Source organism: Oncorhynchus gorbuscha, linkage group LG05 (genome assembly GCF_021184085.1).
Source record: "Oncorhynchus gorbuscha isolate QuinsamMale2020 ecotype Even-year linkage group LG05, OgorEven_v1.0, whole genome shotgun sequence".
Classification (NCBI taxonomy): domain Eukaryota; kingdom Metazoa; phylum Chordata; class Actinopteri; order Salmoniformes; family Salmonidae; genus Oncorhynchus; species Oncorhynchus gorbuscha.
Window position 1 is genome coordinate 45,305,221 of NC_060177.1, and position 16,214 is coordinate 45,321,434.

At 43.5% G+C, this 16,214-nt stretch overlaps 1 protein-coding gene across 2 annotated transcripts; it reads left to right on the forward strand.

The window, feature by feature from the left end:
- The first annotated feature begins 1,210 nt into the window (after nucleotides 1–1,210).
- Nucleotides 1,211–5,573, forward strand: LOC124035130 (peptidyl-prolyl cis-trans isomerase C). 2 transcript variants are annotated; one of them, XM_046348549.1, is made up of 6 exons: nucleotides 1,211–1,458; nucleotides 1,576–1,625; nucleotides 2,405–2,518; nucleotides 2,879–2,972; nucleotides 3,282–3,466; nucleotides 3,756–5,573. In XM_046348549.1, exons 1-6 carry the CDS (start codon nucleotides 1,452–1,454, stop codon nucleotides 3,882–3,884), a joined length of 579 nt encoding a protein of 192 aa, XP_046204505.1. In that variant the 5' UTR covers nucleotides 1,211–1,451; the 3' UTR covers nucleotides 3,885–5,573. The 2 variants fall into 2 exon arrangements, with proteins under 2 accessions (XP_046204505.1, XP_046204504.1); XM_046348548.1 differs by having other exon boundaries at nucleotides 1,212–1,625.
- The last annotated feature ends 10,641 nt before the right edge of the window (nucleotides 5,574–16,214 follow it).

Consider the following 16,214-nt stretch of genomic DNA (forward strand, 5'->3'; position numbering starts at 1 on the left):
AGAGTAATGAAAGGAGCAATTACCATATGGTTAACAATTAGCTATATGGTACCTTAGCGCGTGCTTTGTATTTATGCAACTTCAAATGTTTAATGTACATCTACAGTATGTCGGTGTGAATTGAACACTAAAGTATATTCTTTTCTGTATTTTGCAGTTTCACAACATAAACGTTTCAATATATTCATTCAAGAAAAGTCACGCCTTGGGAGTTTTATTGAAGACTTAGTTGTTAGCTATCTGTCTAGTTTTGCATGGGAACGCAACTCAAGGGCAGAATAGAGACAGAGGGCATCTCCTTCCTGAGCGGTATGACGGCTGCGTGGTCCCATGGTATTTATACTTGAGTACCATTGTTTGTACAGATGAACATGGTGCCTTCAGATGTTTGGAAATTGCTCCCAAGGATGAACCAGACTTGTGGAGGTCTACAATTTTTTTTCTGAGGTCTTGGCTGATTTCTTTAGATTTTCCCATGATGTCAAGCAAAGAGGCCCTGAGTTTGAAGGTAGGCCTTGAAATACATCCACTGGTACACCTCCAATTGACTCAAATGGTGTCAATTACCCTATCAGAAGTTTCTAAAGCCATAACATAATTTTCTGGAATTTTCCAAGCTGTTTAAAGACACAGTCGATTTAGTGTATGTACACTTCTGACCCACTGGAATTGTGATACAGTGAATTATAAGTGAAATAATCTGTCTGTGAAGAATTGTTGGAAAAATTACTTGTGTCATGCACAAAGTAATGTCCTAATCGACTATGGTTTGTTATCAAGAAATATGTGGAATGGTTGAAAAACGAGTTTGAATGACTCCATCCTAAGTGCATGTAAACTTCCAACTTCAACTATACATTAAATATATTAAATAGTCCTTCAGAAGTCTTGGCCACTGGAATAAAATAGTTTTTGGCTCAGTCAATTGAAGGGCTCCAGAGTGGCGTAGTGATCTAAGACTCTGCATCTAAGACATTGCATCATTGTACATGGTAGGCCATCATTGTAAATAAGAATTTGTTCATAACTGATTTGCATAGTTAAATAAAGGTTATTTTAAAAAAGTCTAATAATTGCCTACCCATGTCCTGAATGCTGTAACCTATTCACATTTGTTTGTATACGGGCAAATAAAACAATAGCCAACGACAACAAGATTATACAGCCGAGTCGGCTTCAGATGCTGGATATGTTATGTCTCCAACATTTGCCAGAGGGCGCAGTGTCTGATCGGGACACAAGACCCTCTAAAGGTTTTGTTGGATTGGTAAACCTGTTTTAACACGAAATGATAGAGAATGCATTGTCGGAAGGGAGGCTATTTGAGGAGCGCTAGGTGCATCTATCTAATTTATCACTGAGTTGAAGCAAAGGTTGGGCTCCATTCTAAAGCCAACCTCTCCGCTAAAACACGGCCCAATTTGGAGTGGGGTTGTAATCATGCAGGAAGGATGGATGGTAAAAATATTTTTTTTCTGACATATTTGATACACTGAGATTAGTATTTGTTTTGTTTCTGCAAGATGGAGCCGCAAATGATGTCCTGCTTCGTTTTCTTGGCTTTTGCGTTTACAGAAAACGTCGGATGTATTAGAGGAAGGGTTGGACCTAAAGTGACCGAAAAGGTTAGTAGAGGATCGTGCTATATCGTGTTATTTTATGTGACGTCGGAGAATACACAAACACAGGCTTGCCTCACGGGGGAATTCGATGGAAGCCTTCAAATAACAGCTGCATTGTTTAATACATAGCACGAGAACCTACATGTTAATAACAGATATAGCGCAATAACAGCACACGGTATTTATCACATTCTTACGTTAAACGGCTTGTTAGCCTACACATATCGACATAGGAGCCTCGGGAGCTAGGAATAGTTAACCGGAGATTAAACTCAACATAGCCTATTTTTTTTATATACAAGTAGCCTGGCTACTGCCAAATGGGCAAGGCATTGAATGGAATGAGTCGGACTATAAAAGCCAAGCTATTCCACATAATATGCTACACTCATTCCCCATTGCACCATTTAGTAAAATATCCTTTAGAAATGCAGCTTGTAGGCTTATGTTTATGGGATATCTTAGCTATTCAAATTTGTACAATAAGTAATTACAATCCATAAGTGTATAAATAAAAATTGGGACTATTTAGGAAAACGTCAAAGGTTCAGATTTTTCTACTCTCAAATGCCACCAGTGCCCACCACCATTAAGATAAAGTGACTTTAAGCCTGTGCAACTAGATGAGACATTTTCTCCAGTTCAGCAATATATCAAATATCATAGGACACAAATATGATCACTTCTGTTTCACATCTCAACAAACTCTAATCTGTATCAGTCTACAGTATATGAATACATAATTGAAGCTGGTATGTTTTGTGTTTGTCTCCCTATCACAGGTGTTCTTTGACATCACCGTGGCAGGTCATGAAGTTGGCCGGATTGTGATTGGCCTGTTTGGAGAAGTTGTTCCCCTGACTGTGAATAACTTTGTGGCTCTTGCCACAGGGGAGGTAAGCCTGTGAAACCTGTTATTGTTGTGTGGGTAAACAACACAAAGGAAAGCATCTGAATACCAATATCCATCCATAGATCATAGGTCTTAAGAGCTGACATGATGTTGCTTTGGCAGAGTAAACTGAACACGCTGTCTTCATCTCAAATGGCACCCTATTCCCTAAATGGTGTACTTTTTACCAGGGCCCATAGGAGCTCTTGTCAAAAGTAGTCCGCTATGTTGGGAATATGGTGCAATTTACAGTATTTGATTCTAACACACGGTTGCTAGCTAATAGATCACCAGCATATTTCTTGCACAATTGCAAATGGATAAGCGATGCTCATTTCCATTTCCAAAATCGTTGTTTTTGCAGAAAGGATACGGCTACAAAGGAAGTACATTTCACCGGGTGATCAAGGACTTCATGATCCAAGGAGGTGACTTCACAGCTGGAGATGGAAATGGAGGTAAGAAAGATTTAAGTATGATCACGTAGAGTTTGACCTGTCTTAGACCTTTGATCTAATGTTGAATGTTGGGAATAGTAACAATAATAATTATTCATTTAATTTGTAAAGTGTTTTTTTCATAGAGCATCAACAGAGCAGAAAAGGTGGTTATGTGCACTCCCTTAAAGTTCTCTGTGGGTCTGTCCTAGAGGGCACCCTATTCCCTATAGAGTGCACTACTTTTGACATGGGCCCATAGTCTCCAGTCCCATCCGTCTCCATCTGTCACACAGTCCCTAAATGCTGTTTACTCATTTGCTGGCACAGGTAGAAGCATTTACGGGAACCAATTTGCTGATGAGAACTTCAAGCTGAAGCACATGGGAGCAGGTTGGGTCAGCATGGCCAACGCGGGCCCAGACACCAACGGCTCTCAGTTCTTCATCACTGCGTCCAGGGCTCCTTGGCTGGACGGGAAGCACGTGGTGTTTGGGAAAATCTTGGAGGGCATGGTAAGTGGAGGCACACTACTGGAGGCTCACAATTTGCTGTTAGAGTTTGAATTGTTTTTGTGGCCACAGGCATGGGAAAATCATCTGTCACACACACACACACACACACACACACACACACACACACACACACACACACACACACACACACACACACACACACACACACACACACACACACACACACACACACACACACACACACACACACACACACACACACACACACACAGGTGATACATAGTGGTCCAATTCAACACTAATACATATTCTAATGTTATTTTTTCAGTCTGTGGTTCATACCATCGAGCTCCAAGACACAAATGACCGGAACCTGCCCTACACAGAGTGTGTCATTGTCAACAGTGGGAAGATAGAAGTCAAAGAGCCATTTATTGTGGATGTGGAGGGTTGGTAGGGTTATCACTATGTGTGTTACTGTATTCAGAGAAGTATTATGCAGTTGGTGTTTATGGCTCTCTAATGTGTATACTAACTTTTAACAAAATGAATACAATGAATTCAGTCATTATGAGAAGATGTCATTTACAATTAATATCTTAAAACCATTGTAATTTAGTTTCCTAACCACTCATTAACTGCCAAAATGATCAGTATGTCATTTGCACTATCCACTCAGCACTTTGTCATGCTAAACTGAAACAACTTTTATTTTTTTACACTGTTTGAAAGATTACACAAAGTATATTATACTTCACTTATTTTGACATATCAAATGTAATCACAGCAGCTGTATGTTGTGAAATGTTAATGAGGTTCCCATTTGTGAACATGTTGCATTGTTATGGTGAGTATGTTTTATTATTTATGAGAAATTAATTTGTGGGGATTAATCTGGAAGATGTAGTAGCAAGCTGCAATGTTGTTAATATTTTTTTTTAAACTATTGCACAATTGCATAGAAAATTGCTAGTGATTACTTCAGGGCAATTCCACTTTAACCGAATTACACTTTGATTCAGATGTATCACTTTAAAATGTAAGCCAAACAAAAGCCCAACACAAGTTGTAGTCTTTCAGAGACTGGAAAAATTGTGTCTGCTTGTATATTTATCAATTAATCCGCCGATAGGAACACCTCTGAAATACGTCCAATAGATCTATCGAACAAGGACGACCATATTAACACCCACGAAAACATATAGTGCGATCAGTATAAAAAATAGCCTTCGTGAAATGCCACGAAGCAGGACTACATTCATTTTTGGATCACTGACCTGCCTTCCTCCTGGGCAATTACATCTCACTGTCCTAGAAATGCCTCAGAAATTATGAAAACAAGACCAGATTCCCCCAGGGGGAAATTCCCCTTTAAGAACAATTGGGAGGGTGATGTTAATTTAGTCTCTAATGAGTCACCTAGAGGAAATAGGCTCTGCTAATGATGATACAAGGAAGAGTCAGCAGCGAATGAGGATCCATCAGGGGAGGCTCCTCAGAGGAAGGGGAGGACCATCCTCCTCAGTGAAATTTCATAAAAATAAAAATTGTGAAACATTTAAAAAGTTATCTTTTTTAGATTAAACTATATTAAATATATTCATATGTTACCAGAAAATTGATTTAAATAAAAATGTTTTGCAATGAAGGTCTACAATGAAGGTCTACAGTAACTTTAACAGCACTGTCTGGGGTAGCACCATGGTGTAGCCGGAGGAAAAGCTAGCTTCCATCCTCCTCCTCTGGCTACATTGACTTTAATTCAAAACCTGGGAGGCTCATAGGTCTCACCCTGTCACGCCCTGGCCTTAGTATTCTGTGTTTTCGTTAGTATTTTGTTGAGGCCAGGGTGTGACATGGGGATTTATGTGGTTTGTTTTGTTTGGGGTTGTTTGTAGTGATGGGATTGTGGTTAGAGTAGTACTCTAGGTAAGTCTATGGTTGCCTAGAGTGGTTCTCAATCGGAGGCAGGTGTTTATCGTTGTCTCTGATTGGGAACCATATTTAGGCAGCCATATTCTTTAGGTCTCTTGTGGGCGATTGTTCCTGTCTCTGTGTTTGCACCAGATAGGGCTGTTTTGGGTTTGCACGGTTCTTGTGGTGTTGTGTTTATCTTTGAATTAAACATGAATCAGAATAACCATGCTGCGCTTTGGTCCGCCTCTCCTTCAAGTCAAGAAAACAGTTACACACCCCCTTCCATAGACATACATGGTAATTATGATCACTTCCGGAGGACGTCCAATCATAGAATTAGGATCAGAGAATGTTGTCCATCCAATCATAGAATTAGGATCAGAGAATGATCCCATTGAGATGTATTGTGATTGTGCCACAGGGCATTATGGGGGTTTTATGTGTTGAGAAGCTTGGTGATGTTGTTGGTTAGAGATTTAGAGTGAAAAGTGATAATTAAGCATTTTTGGGATATTATTAAACTCTTAATTTTTTTCAAATTACAGTAGACTGAGGAGGTATATTATAAATAGTTTTCTTGATTTTATAACTTTATTTTTGTGTCCAGGTAGTGCAAATTATATCAATTTGCCTTCAAACTTCCAGCGTGAGTGCAGTTTTCTGTGCCAGAATGGTAGAATGGCCAATGCTGCTGAAAATGTTGTGGACTTTTTGTTGAAGAACCCCTTTCATTCTCTGGGGTACATGGAAAAGGTATGAATTAAAAGCGAGCGTCGATCTCTGCCTAAGATCAGTTTCATGAAGGATGAAAAGGTGAGGGTGTTCAATACCACCTGGTATCGAAAGTATAGCTGGTTAATTAACAGGGAGCCTTTCATCAAGCCATCTGTATTGCTGGACTCGCCTGCGTTTTTGGGCAGGCAATAATTTAATTTGAGGACACAGCGAGATGGAAAGTTCCGCAGACAAGGGCAACTACAAGGCGCTTGCAGGGGTTACGATGCTTTACTTGCTGAACTTATCAAACTTTCGACTGTCTTTTCTGGGATGTCAAACAATTCCGAATGATTTGATAGCTTCCATTGCATCATCCATTAAAAGATTAAAGAGTTTGATGCAGAGCATTTTTCCACGTGTGCTGAAGTAGACTTTCCACTTTCCTCTGGTATTTATTTAGCAAAGATGATGACACAATCACTCTGGACAGACACAAGCAAAAACTCATGATAGAAATGTTGCAGCAGCCTAGGCTACACCTAAACATTGGAAATCTGACATGCTGTATGGGATGAAAATTAGACAATTTTTCAGTCTGATCAACTGTAGGCTACTAATAAGAGCAGCAGAAATATATCCTATGCGCCCTGTCCATCTGTTCAGGGTAAAGTAATTGGTAACGTTATGTATTTATAGTCCATTTGTGTGTCAGGAGAAAATGTGAATGTGATCAAATTTGGTTTATATTCAAAATTGGGCTGGCTAGGCTGCCTATACGTTTTAATCCATAATGATTAACTTGAATGATTGAATCAACATAATAGTGATGACGATGTGAGTAAATGTTTTGTAAGGCCTACAGTTGCGTAGGCCTGCATAAAGCAAGCTCAGCTCTGTGAGCTCTATTGTCTATCAATTGTTGTCTGGGTAGAGGAAATCCCCCTCCTAATCTAGTCTAAATATAAGGTAACTGCAGTTTGACAGGGTTTTCACTCCCCCAGGGTCCCATCATAGCCCATATAAAACTTTTTTACAACTGATTAATCACTGTCAAACTGTATAGGGTCCAGAGTTTTTCTAGTTAGGTTAACATATAAGGAAAAACTCCACGCCCCAGGAGGTAAAAATTTCCCCACCGCTCTGGGACCTTGCAGTTGTCAGTTATCATCAGGTATGTGGATGATCAGGGCTTTATTCATGAACGTTTCTTGGGATACTTTGATGTGTCAAGTGGGCGAGATGCGCAGTTTGTTTGACTTTATGAATTTTGTGATGTCTGAGTTTAAGTTCATAGAGAAACTCGTTGTTCAAACCCTACGATGGCGCAGCTGTAATGGAATGTATCTGCTATTTGTATTTACAGCTAAGTCCTCTCCTGTTCCCTGATTATTAATAAGAGGTGATGACTACTCCACTCCACTACCTTTGTCAACTTTCTCCTGACATGAACTGAAGCCATGTCAAATCCTGTCCTGCACTGGTCAAGCCTCTGAACACCTCAACTCATGCCTCATACCTCATTCAATCACTGCTGTGATCCCTTTCCAACACGGTGTGAGTATCCCTCTCATTCCCATTCCCCATAATATACTATAAATGTCTTTATTAAATGATTTAGGTTAAAACAATTATTCTTTGACAATTTATGAAACACACTTTGTCGTCTCCGTGAACAATGTCCTGCAACCATAATCTATTTCCCCTTTATTTATTAGATTTGTTTTCAGGGTATTTGGCCAGTTTCAAGTTAATGGCCCATCCGGTAACAGGAGCAAAGATTTCCTTCCGCCTTGCTTGCCCAACTCAAGTATTTTCAAAATAGTAGGTGAATCAAGAAGAAGGAATCATTTTTCTTTATTAAGTGACTTGGGTCCCTTGGGAGACAAAGCAAACAATGAATATTTTCTTATCAGTGCTGTGCTGGAGCGGCTGCAAGCTGTGAAAAACATAGCTGGAGAACATTACATTAAATGCTACAAGTAACAAAGTGTTAATCAGATTAAAGCAAGGCCTACTGTTCTCAGTTGTCTTAGCAGCAAACACCTCTGGTTCAGAACAAAGAATCCTGTGGTTCAGTGACACAAAATATTAATACATGTGTTGGGCAATACTAATCAAATGTGCCATTTTGTCACACAACACAATGCCACAGATGTCTCAAGTTTTGAGGGAGCATGCAATTGGCATGGTGACTGCAGGAGTGTCCACCATAGCTGTTGCCAAATAATTTTATGTTATTTCTCTACCATAAGTCGCCTCCAACGCTGTTTTAAAGAATTTGGTAGTATGTCCAACCGACCTCACAACCGCAGACCACGTGTAACTACGCCAGGCCAGGACTTCCACCTTCTTCAGCTGAGGGACCATATGAGACCATCCACCCGGACAGCTGATGAAACTGAGGAGAATTCATGTCTGTAATAATGTCCTTTTGTGGGGAAAAACTCATTTTGATTGGCTGGGCCCTGTTCCCCACTGGTTGGGCCTAGAGCCCAAGTGGGTGGGCCTATGCCCTCCCAGGCCCACCCGTGGTGGCGGCCATGCCCAGGAATGTGAAATGCATAGATAAGGGCCTAATTAATTTATTTCAACTGACTGATTTCCTTATATAAACTGTAACTCAGTAAAATCATTGAAATTGTTGTGTATTGCGTTTTATATTTTTGTTCAGTATATTTTCACAGCCCATTGACTAATAATAGTTCAGTCTGAGTTGTCTTACATTCTTGGGCCCCATCCCCAAAACCTGTGGTCTCGGGAGAGAGCCAGGGCCTGATAGAAATACAGATGGATTTCAGTTATCAGCAGATCAAAAAGATGGATAGAGCTCTGCTTCTTCCAATCAACATCATCATCTAGATCTATTTAAAGATAGCGGGTGTGCTAATCAATTTATTTAAGCCTGTGATTATGTCAGGCAGAATCATCTTCTGTATTGTTCTGCATTCCCTATTGATTGATAAAATCACTTGAGTCGGTACAAACGGAGGTAAGTAATGACTAACCCGGTCATGAATATTATTTAACACTCTTCTCACAGAGACAAATTTTTTAAAAACGGTGCTCCTCTCAGATCACTGAGTTTGTGTACCAAATAGCACCCTATTCCCTCTGCAGTGGCCCCATTTTTGACCAGGGTCCGTAGGGATCAAAATAAGTGCATTTTGTAGGAAATAGGGTGCCATTTGGGATAAATGAATATGTAATCTTACCATTGCCACCTCCAGACCTATCCACACATCCTTTCAAGTTCAATTACAGGACTGTTGTATAATATCTCATGGAGCTTTTATTGGGGGGGAAACTAACATTAAACTTACAAAAATATAACAGTTCATCATTGGGACAAACGGTGCTTTATAATAATGGTAAAACAGTGTTGTACATTCAAAATATCTTGACTACCTTGAGTTTCGTAGTCTTCCAAGTTTTCCAATCCCTTTCCCCCTAAAAATACATCAGAAAATATTTAATTTACCCATAAGAGTCTAAGGCAGATGATGGGGGGGGGGATCTTTTAGCTATTTGATTTTTACATTTTAAGACCCCTTGAAGTATCAAATAATAATAGCCTTACTGCTATTAGCCCATACAAATGCATAGAATAACAGATTCACAACATGGAACAACAGATAGACCCCAAATAAATCTAAAGCAAGTTTGTTCTGAAGTGCCGCTTGACATTTGGGGAGGCAGTTAGCCAAGTGGTTAGAGCTTCGGCCCACACAATAACCCATAATGACAAAGCAAAAACTGTTAGAATTGTTTACTTATTTATTAAAAGACTGAAATATAAAATTTACATAAGTATTGAGACCCTTTACTCAGTAAGTTGTTGATCCACCTGGCAGCAATTACAGCCTCAAATCATCTTGGGTATGATCCTACAAGCTTGGCACACCCGTATTTGGGGAATTCTCCCATTCTTCTCTGCAGATCCTCTCAAGATCTCAGGTTGGACGGGGAGTGTTGCTTCACAGCTATTTTTCGGACTCTCCAAAGATGTTCGATCGGGAACAAGTCCGGGCTCTGGCTGGGCCACACAAGGACATTCAGAGACTTGTTCCGAAGCCACTCCTAAGTCATCTGTGTGCGTTGGGTTGTTGTCCTGTTGGATGGTAAAACCTTTGACCCAGTCTGAGGTCGAGTGCTCTGGAGAGGTTTTCAACAGGGATTTCTCTATACTTTGCTCCGTTCATTTTTCCCTCAATGCTAACTAGGCTCCCAGTCCCAGCTGCTGAAAAACATTCCCACAGCATGAGGCTGCCACAACCATGCTTCACCATAGGGATGGTGCCAGGTTTCTTCCAGACTTGACACTTGGCATTCAGGCCAAATAGTTCAATCTTGGTTTCATCAGACCAGAGAATCTTGTTTTTCATGGACTGAGAGTCCTTTAGATGCCTTTTGGCAAACTCTAAGAGGGCTGTTATGCCTGTTGTGCCTTTTACTGAGAGGTGGCTTCCATCTGACCACTCTACCATGAATGCCTTATTGGTGGACTGCTGCAGAGATGGTTGTCCTTCTGGAAGGTTCTCCCATCTCCACAGAGGAACTCTAGAGCTCTGTGAGAGTGACCATTGGGTTCTTGGTCACCACCCTGACCAAGGCCCTTCTCCCCCGATTGCTAAGTTTGGTCAGGCAGCCAACTCTAGGAAGTCTTGGTGCTTCCAAACTTCTTCCATTAAAGAATGTGTTGTTGGGGACCTTCGATGCTACAGAAATGTTTTGGTAACCTTCCCCAAATCTGTGCCTCAACAAAATCCTGTCTCAGAGCTCTACGGACAATTGCTTCGAGCTCATGGTTTGGTTTTTGCTCTGACATCAACTGTGTGTGCCTTTCCAAATCATGTCCAATCAATTGAATTTACCACAGGTGGAATCCAATCAAGTTGTAGAACCATCTCAATAATGATCAATGAAAACAAGACGCACCTAAGCTCAATTTCGAGTCTCATAGCAAAGGGTCTGAATACTTACAGTATATATACAAAATTATGTGAACACCCCTTCAAATTAGTGGATACGATTATTTCAGCCACAATCACTCAAGTGGATTCATCTCGGAGCAACAACGGCTCAGCTGTGAAGTAGTAGGCCACACAAGCTCACAGAATGGGACCGCCAAGTGCTGAAGCGCGTAAAAATCTAATCTAATCTGTCGTTCTGCCCCTGAACAGGCAGTTAACCCACTGTTCCTAGGCCGTCATTGAAAATAAGAATTTGTTCTTAACTGAGTTGCCTGGTTAAATAAAGGTAAAAAAAAAGGTTATTGGTTCTCGTGTGGGCCAATGCACACAGTTCTGTTATCGGGACCGGAAATTAAGAAATGTTGCAACCCTAGTCAGTAATTGTAATGAATTTCCTCCTCTTCTTCCGAAGAGGAGAGGCGAAACGGATCAGAGGACCAATACGCGGCGTGGTAAGTGTCCATGGTTCTTTTTAATACGTTAAGGTACACATGAACAACTGACTACAAAAAACAATAAATGTGAAAACTCAAAACAGTCCTATCTGGTGCAATCACAGAGACAGAAACAATCACCCACAAACACACAGTGAAACCCAGGCTACCTAAGTATGATTCTCAATCAGAGACAACTAATGACACCTGCCTCTGATTGAGAACCATACTAGGCCGAAACATAGAAATTCCCAAAACCTAGAAAAACAAACATAGACTGCCCACCCAACTCACGCCCTGACCATACTAACTAAATACAAAACACAGGAAATAAAGGTCAGAACGTGACAGTAATGAACTTTTTACACTTGGCCATAGTCTTTTTATATGAAGAAGTCTTGTCCCGGTCGTAAATGGCGTCCGAGAGGACTTATGTCTGCAGCACAAAGAGGAGTGTCGCCATACACTTGGGATATGTGAGGTGAAAGGCGTAATAACATGCCATGAGATACGTCACTCTGGCATAGATGTCCTCTTTTGGGAAGGTCACCACAGGCATGGTTTCAATGGCCAGTACGGAGTTTGTTTCGCAGACAATCACGACAGGGCTGAAGAGTGGTCTCGCCTGAAGAAAGGTGTTGGGGTCTTCTGCAGACTGACACAAACACAAAGAGAAAACAAATATGACCACAAAGACAATTCACACTCTTTGTATGTTATGGTTAAGTAATGACATTTCTTATACATGCACACATTTCTTACTTCAGAATGTGAAGCATAGCCTAACTTGCATGTCTGTCACCAGGCCTGGAGTGGTGGGTGCGGAGTCAAATGCAGAGAGCAGATGATACTGGGGAAACCGACTTTATTTGTCATGTTTTGTCTTATATTGTCTTGTCATTATGCTTTCCCTTCTGTTCGTTTCCCCCTGCTGGTCTTATTAGGTTCGTTCCCTTTTTCTATCCCTCTCTCTCCCCCTCCCTCTCTCTCCTCTCTCTATCGTTCCGTTCCTCCTCCCAGCTGTTCCTCATTCTCCTACTCAATCATCTAGTCTTTTCACACCTGTTCCCTATCTTGCCCTCTGATTTGAGTCCCTATTTCTCCCCTTGTTTTCCGTTTCTGTCCTGTCGGATCCTTGTATTATGTTCGCCGTGCTGTGTCTTTGTCTCGCCCTGTCGTGTCTTGTTTCCCTCAGATGCTGCGTGTGAGCAGGTGTCTGAGTCTGCTACAGTCGGTGCCTTCCCGAGGCAACCTACAGTTAATGGTCGAGTCTCCAGTCTGTCCTCGTCACTACGAGTGGAATTAAGTTTTTTATGTTTTGTTTTCTGCTCTGACTGTCCAGGAGTATTGCCTATATCCTTTACTGGAATAAAGACTCTGTTTTCGCCAAGTCGCTTTTGGGTCCTCATTCACCTGCATAACAGAAGGATCCGACCAAGAATGGACCCAGCGACTATGGATTCTCTCTACTCTACTCTCGAGTTCCAGGGAGCGATGCTCGGCAGACACGAGCAGGAGTTGTCTGCTGCTCGGCATGCCGTTGGGACCCTGGCCGCTCAGGTCTCCGACCTCTCAGGACAGTGTCGGGGTCTTCGTCTCGTGCCACCAGCTACTTCCTGGTCTTCCGAGTCTCCGGAACCTAGGGTTGATGGCCCACCGTGTTGCTCTGGGCAGCCCACTGGGTGCCGCTCCTTTCTCACCCAGTGTGATGTGGTGTTCTCTCTCCAGCCCAGCACGTGCTCGGGAGAGAGAGCTCGGATTGCCTACGTCATATCGCTCCTTACTGGTCGGGCTCGGCAGTGGGGCACGGCTATCTGGGAGGCAGGCGCTGAGTGTGCTAACGATTGTCTGAACTTTGAAGAGGAGATGATAGGGGTTTTTGATCGTTCAGTTTTTGGGAAGGAGGCTTCCTGGTCCCTGTCTTCCCTATGTCAGGGTGGTCGATCCATGGCGGATTGCTCTGTGGAGTTTCGCACCCTTGCTGCCTCCGGTGGCTGGAACGAGCGGGCGTTGCTCGCTCGTTTTCTGGAGGGACTCCACGCTAAGGTTAAGGATGAGATTCTCTCTCGGGAGGTTCCATCCAGCGTGGATTCTTTGATTGAACTCGCTATTCGCGTTGAGCGACGGGTGGATCTTCGTCACCGAGCTCGTAGAAGAGAGCTCGCGTTAACTGTGTCTCCCCTCTCTCCGACACTACCATCTTTCCCCACTGACTCGGGTGTTGAGCCCATGCAGCTGGGGGGTATTCGCATTTCGACTGAGGAGAGGGAGCGGAGAGTCACCGGCCGCCTCTGTCTCTGTTGCGGTTCCGCTGGTCATTTTGTCATTTCATGTCCAGTTAGGGGCCGGAGCTCATCAGTAAGCGGAGGGCGACTGATAAGCGCTACTAGGCGGTCCTCTCCGTCAAGTACCTGTACTACCTTACCGGTCCATCTACGCTGGACCGGATCGGCAGCTTCCTGCAGTGCATTAATAGACTCTGGGGCGGAGGGCTGTTTTGTGGACGAAGCCTGGGCTCGGGAACATGACGTTCCTCTCGGACAGTTGGGGGAGCCCACGGTCATGTTTGCCTTGGATGGTGGTCCTCTCCCCAGTATGTTATGTGAAACCCTACCTTTGGCCCTCGCTGTGTCTGGTGACCATAGTGGGACCATTTCTTTTTTGTTTTTTTGTTCGCCTTTTGCACCTGTTGTTTTGGGTCATCCCTGGCTAGTGTGTCATGATCCTTCTTTTGATTGGTCTAGTAATTCTATCCTTTCCTGGAGCGTTTCTTGTCATGTGAAGTGTTTAATGTCTGCTATTCCTCCTGTTTGTTCTGCTCCCTCTTCGCAGGAGGAGCCTGGTGATTTGGCAGGAGTGCCGGAGGAGTGTCATGGTCTGCGCGCGGTCTTCAGTCGGTCCAGAGCCAACTCCCTTCCTCCTCACCGGTCGTATGATTGTTGTTCTGATCTCCTCAAGAAGCGTTTTGCATCCGCTCCTATCCTTGTTGCACCTGACGTCACTAAACAGTTTATTGTCGAGGTTGACGCGTCGGGGGTGGGCGTGGGAGCCATTCTGTCCCAGCGCTCCGATACTGACGATGGGGTCCACCCTTGCGCGTATTTTTCTCATCGCCTGTCACCGTCGGAACGTAACTATGATGTGGCTAACCGTGAACTGCTCGCCATCCGTTTAGCCCTAGGCAAATGGCGACAGTGGTTGGAGGGGGCGACCGTTCCTTTTGTCGTTTGGACTGACCAAAGGAACCTTGAGTACATCCGTTCTGCCAAACGACTGAATGCGCGTCATGCTCGTTGGGCGTTGTTTTTCGCTCGTTTCGAGTTCGTTATTTCTTATTGCCCGGGTACTAAGAACACCAAGCCTCATGCTTTATCCCGTCTCTTTAGTTCTTCTGTGGCTTCTACCGATCCCGAGGGGATCCTTCCTGTTGGGCGTGTTGTCGGGTTGACTGTCTGGGGAATTGAGAGACAGGTTAAGCAAGCACTCACTCACACTCCGTCGCCGCACGCTTGTCCTAGTAACCTTCTTTTCGTTCCTGTCTCTACTCGTCTGGCTGTTCTTCAGTGGGCGCACTCTGCCAAGTTAGCTGGCCACCCCGACGTTCGGGGTACGCTTGCTTCTATTCGCCAGCGGTTTTGGTGGCCTACTCAGGAGCGTGACACGCGCCGTTTCGTGGCTGCGTGTTCGGACTGCGCGCAGAATAAGTCTGGTAATTTTTTTTCTGCTTCTGCTCCTGGTCTTGCTGGGTCTCAGTCTGTTCCCTGCCACCGCATCTCTCCTGTTCTTGTTCCTGCCCTTGCTGTGTCTCAGTCTGTCCCTAGTTGTTACTCTCCTGGCCTGTTTGGTCCTGTTTGCTCTAAAGCTTTCAGTTCTCTACCCGTGTCTCATTTTTTTTTAGAGTAGTACCCTAGTTTCCCTTTTTATCGTTTTCCGTTACGGTCCTGAGGAGAGGAGTTGGGTTCTTTCTCGGGACGTGCTGGACCGTTTGTGATCTATGATTTCCTCCGTTGCCGCCAGTGTTCCTCCTCGAGTGCGCCAGGAGGCGCTCGGTGAGTGGGGGGGGGTACTGTCATGTTTTGTCTTATATTGTCTTGTCATTATGCTTTCCCTTCTGTTTGTTTCCCCCTGCTGGTCTTATTAGGTTCGTTCCCTTTTTCTATCCCTCTCTCTCCCCTCCCTCTCTCTCCTCTCTCTATCGTTCCGTTCCTCCTCCCAGCTGTTCCTCATTCTCCTACTCAATCATCTAGTCTTTTCACACCTGTTCCCTATCTTGCCCTCTGATTTGAGTCCCTATTTCTCCCCTTGTTTTCCGTTTCTGTCCTGTCGGATCCTTGTATTATGTTCGCCGTGCTGTGTCTTTGTCTCGCCCTGTCGTGTCTTGTTTCCCTCAGATGCTGCGTGTGAGCAGGTGTCTGAGTCTGCTACGGTCGGTGCCTTCCCGAGGCAACCTACAGTTAATGGTCGAGTCTCCAGTCTGTCCTCGTCACTACGAGTGGAATTAAGTTTTTTATGTTTTGTTTTCTGCTCTGACTGTCCAGGAGTATTGCCTATATCCTTTACTGGAATAAAGACTCTGTTTTCGCCAAGTCGCTTTTGGGTCCTCATTCACCTGCATAACATTATTAGGTTTCCAAAGCGAACGCCCAAGATAACAGCGAAAATCGGCACAAAATGGTCCAACCCAACACAGGGCACAAACAGACAGGAACACAACAAGCACAACCTGACTAACAGAAAAACAAGCTCGCA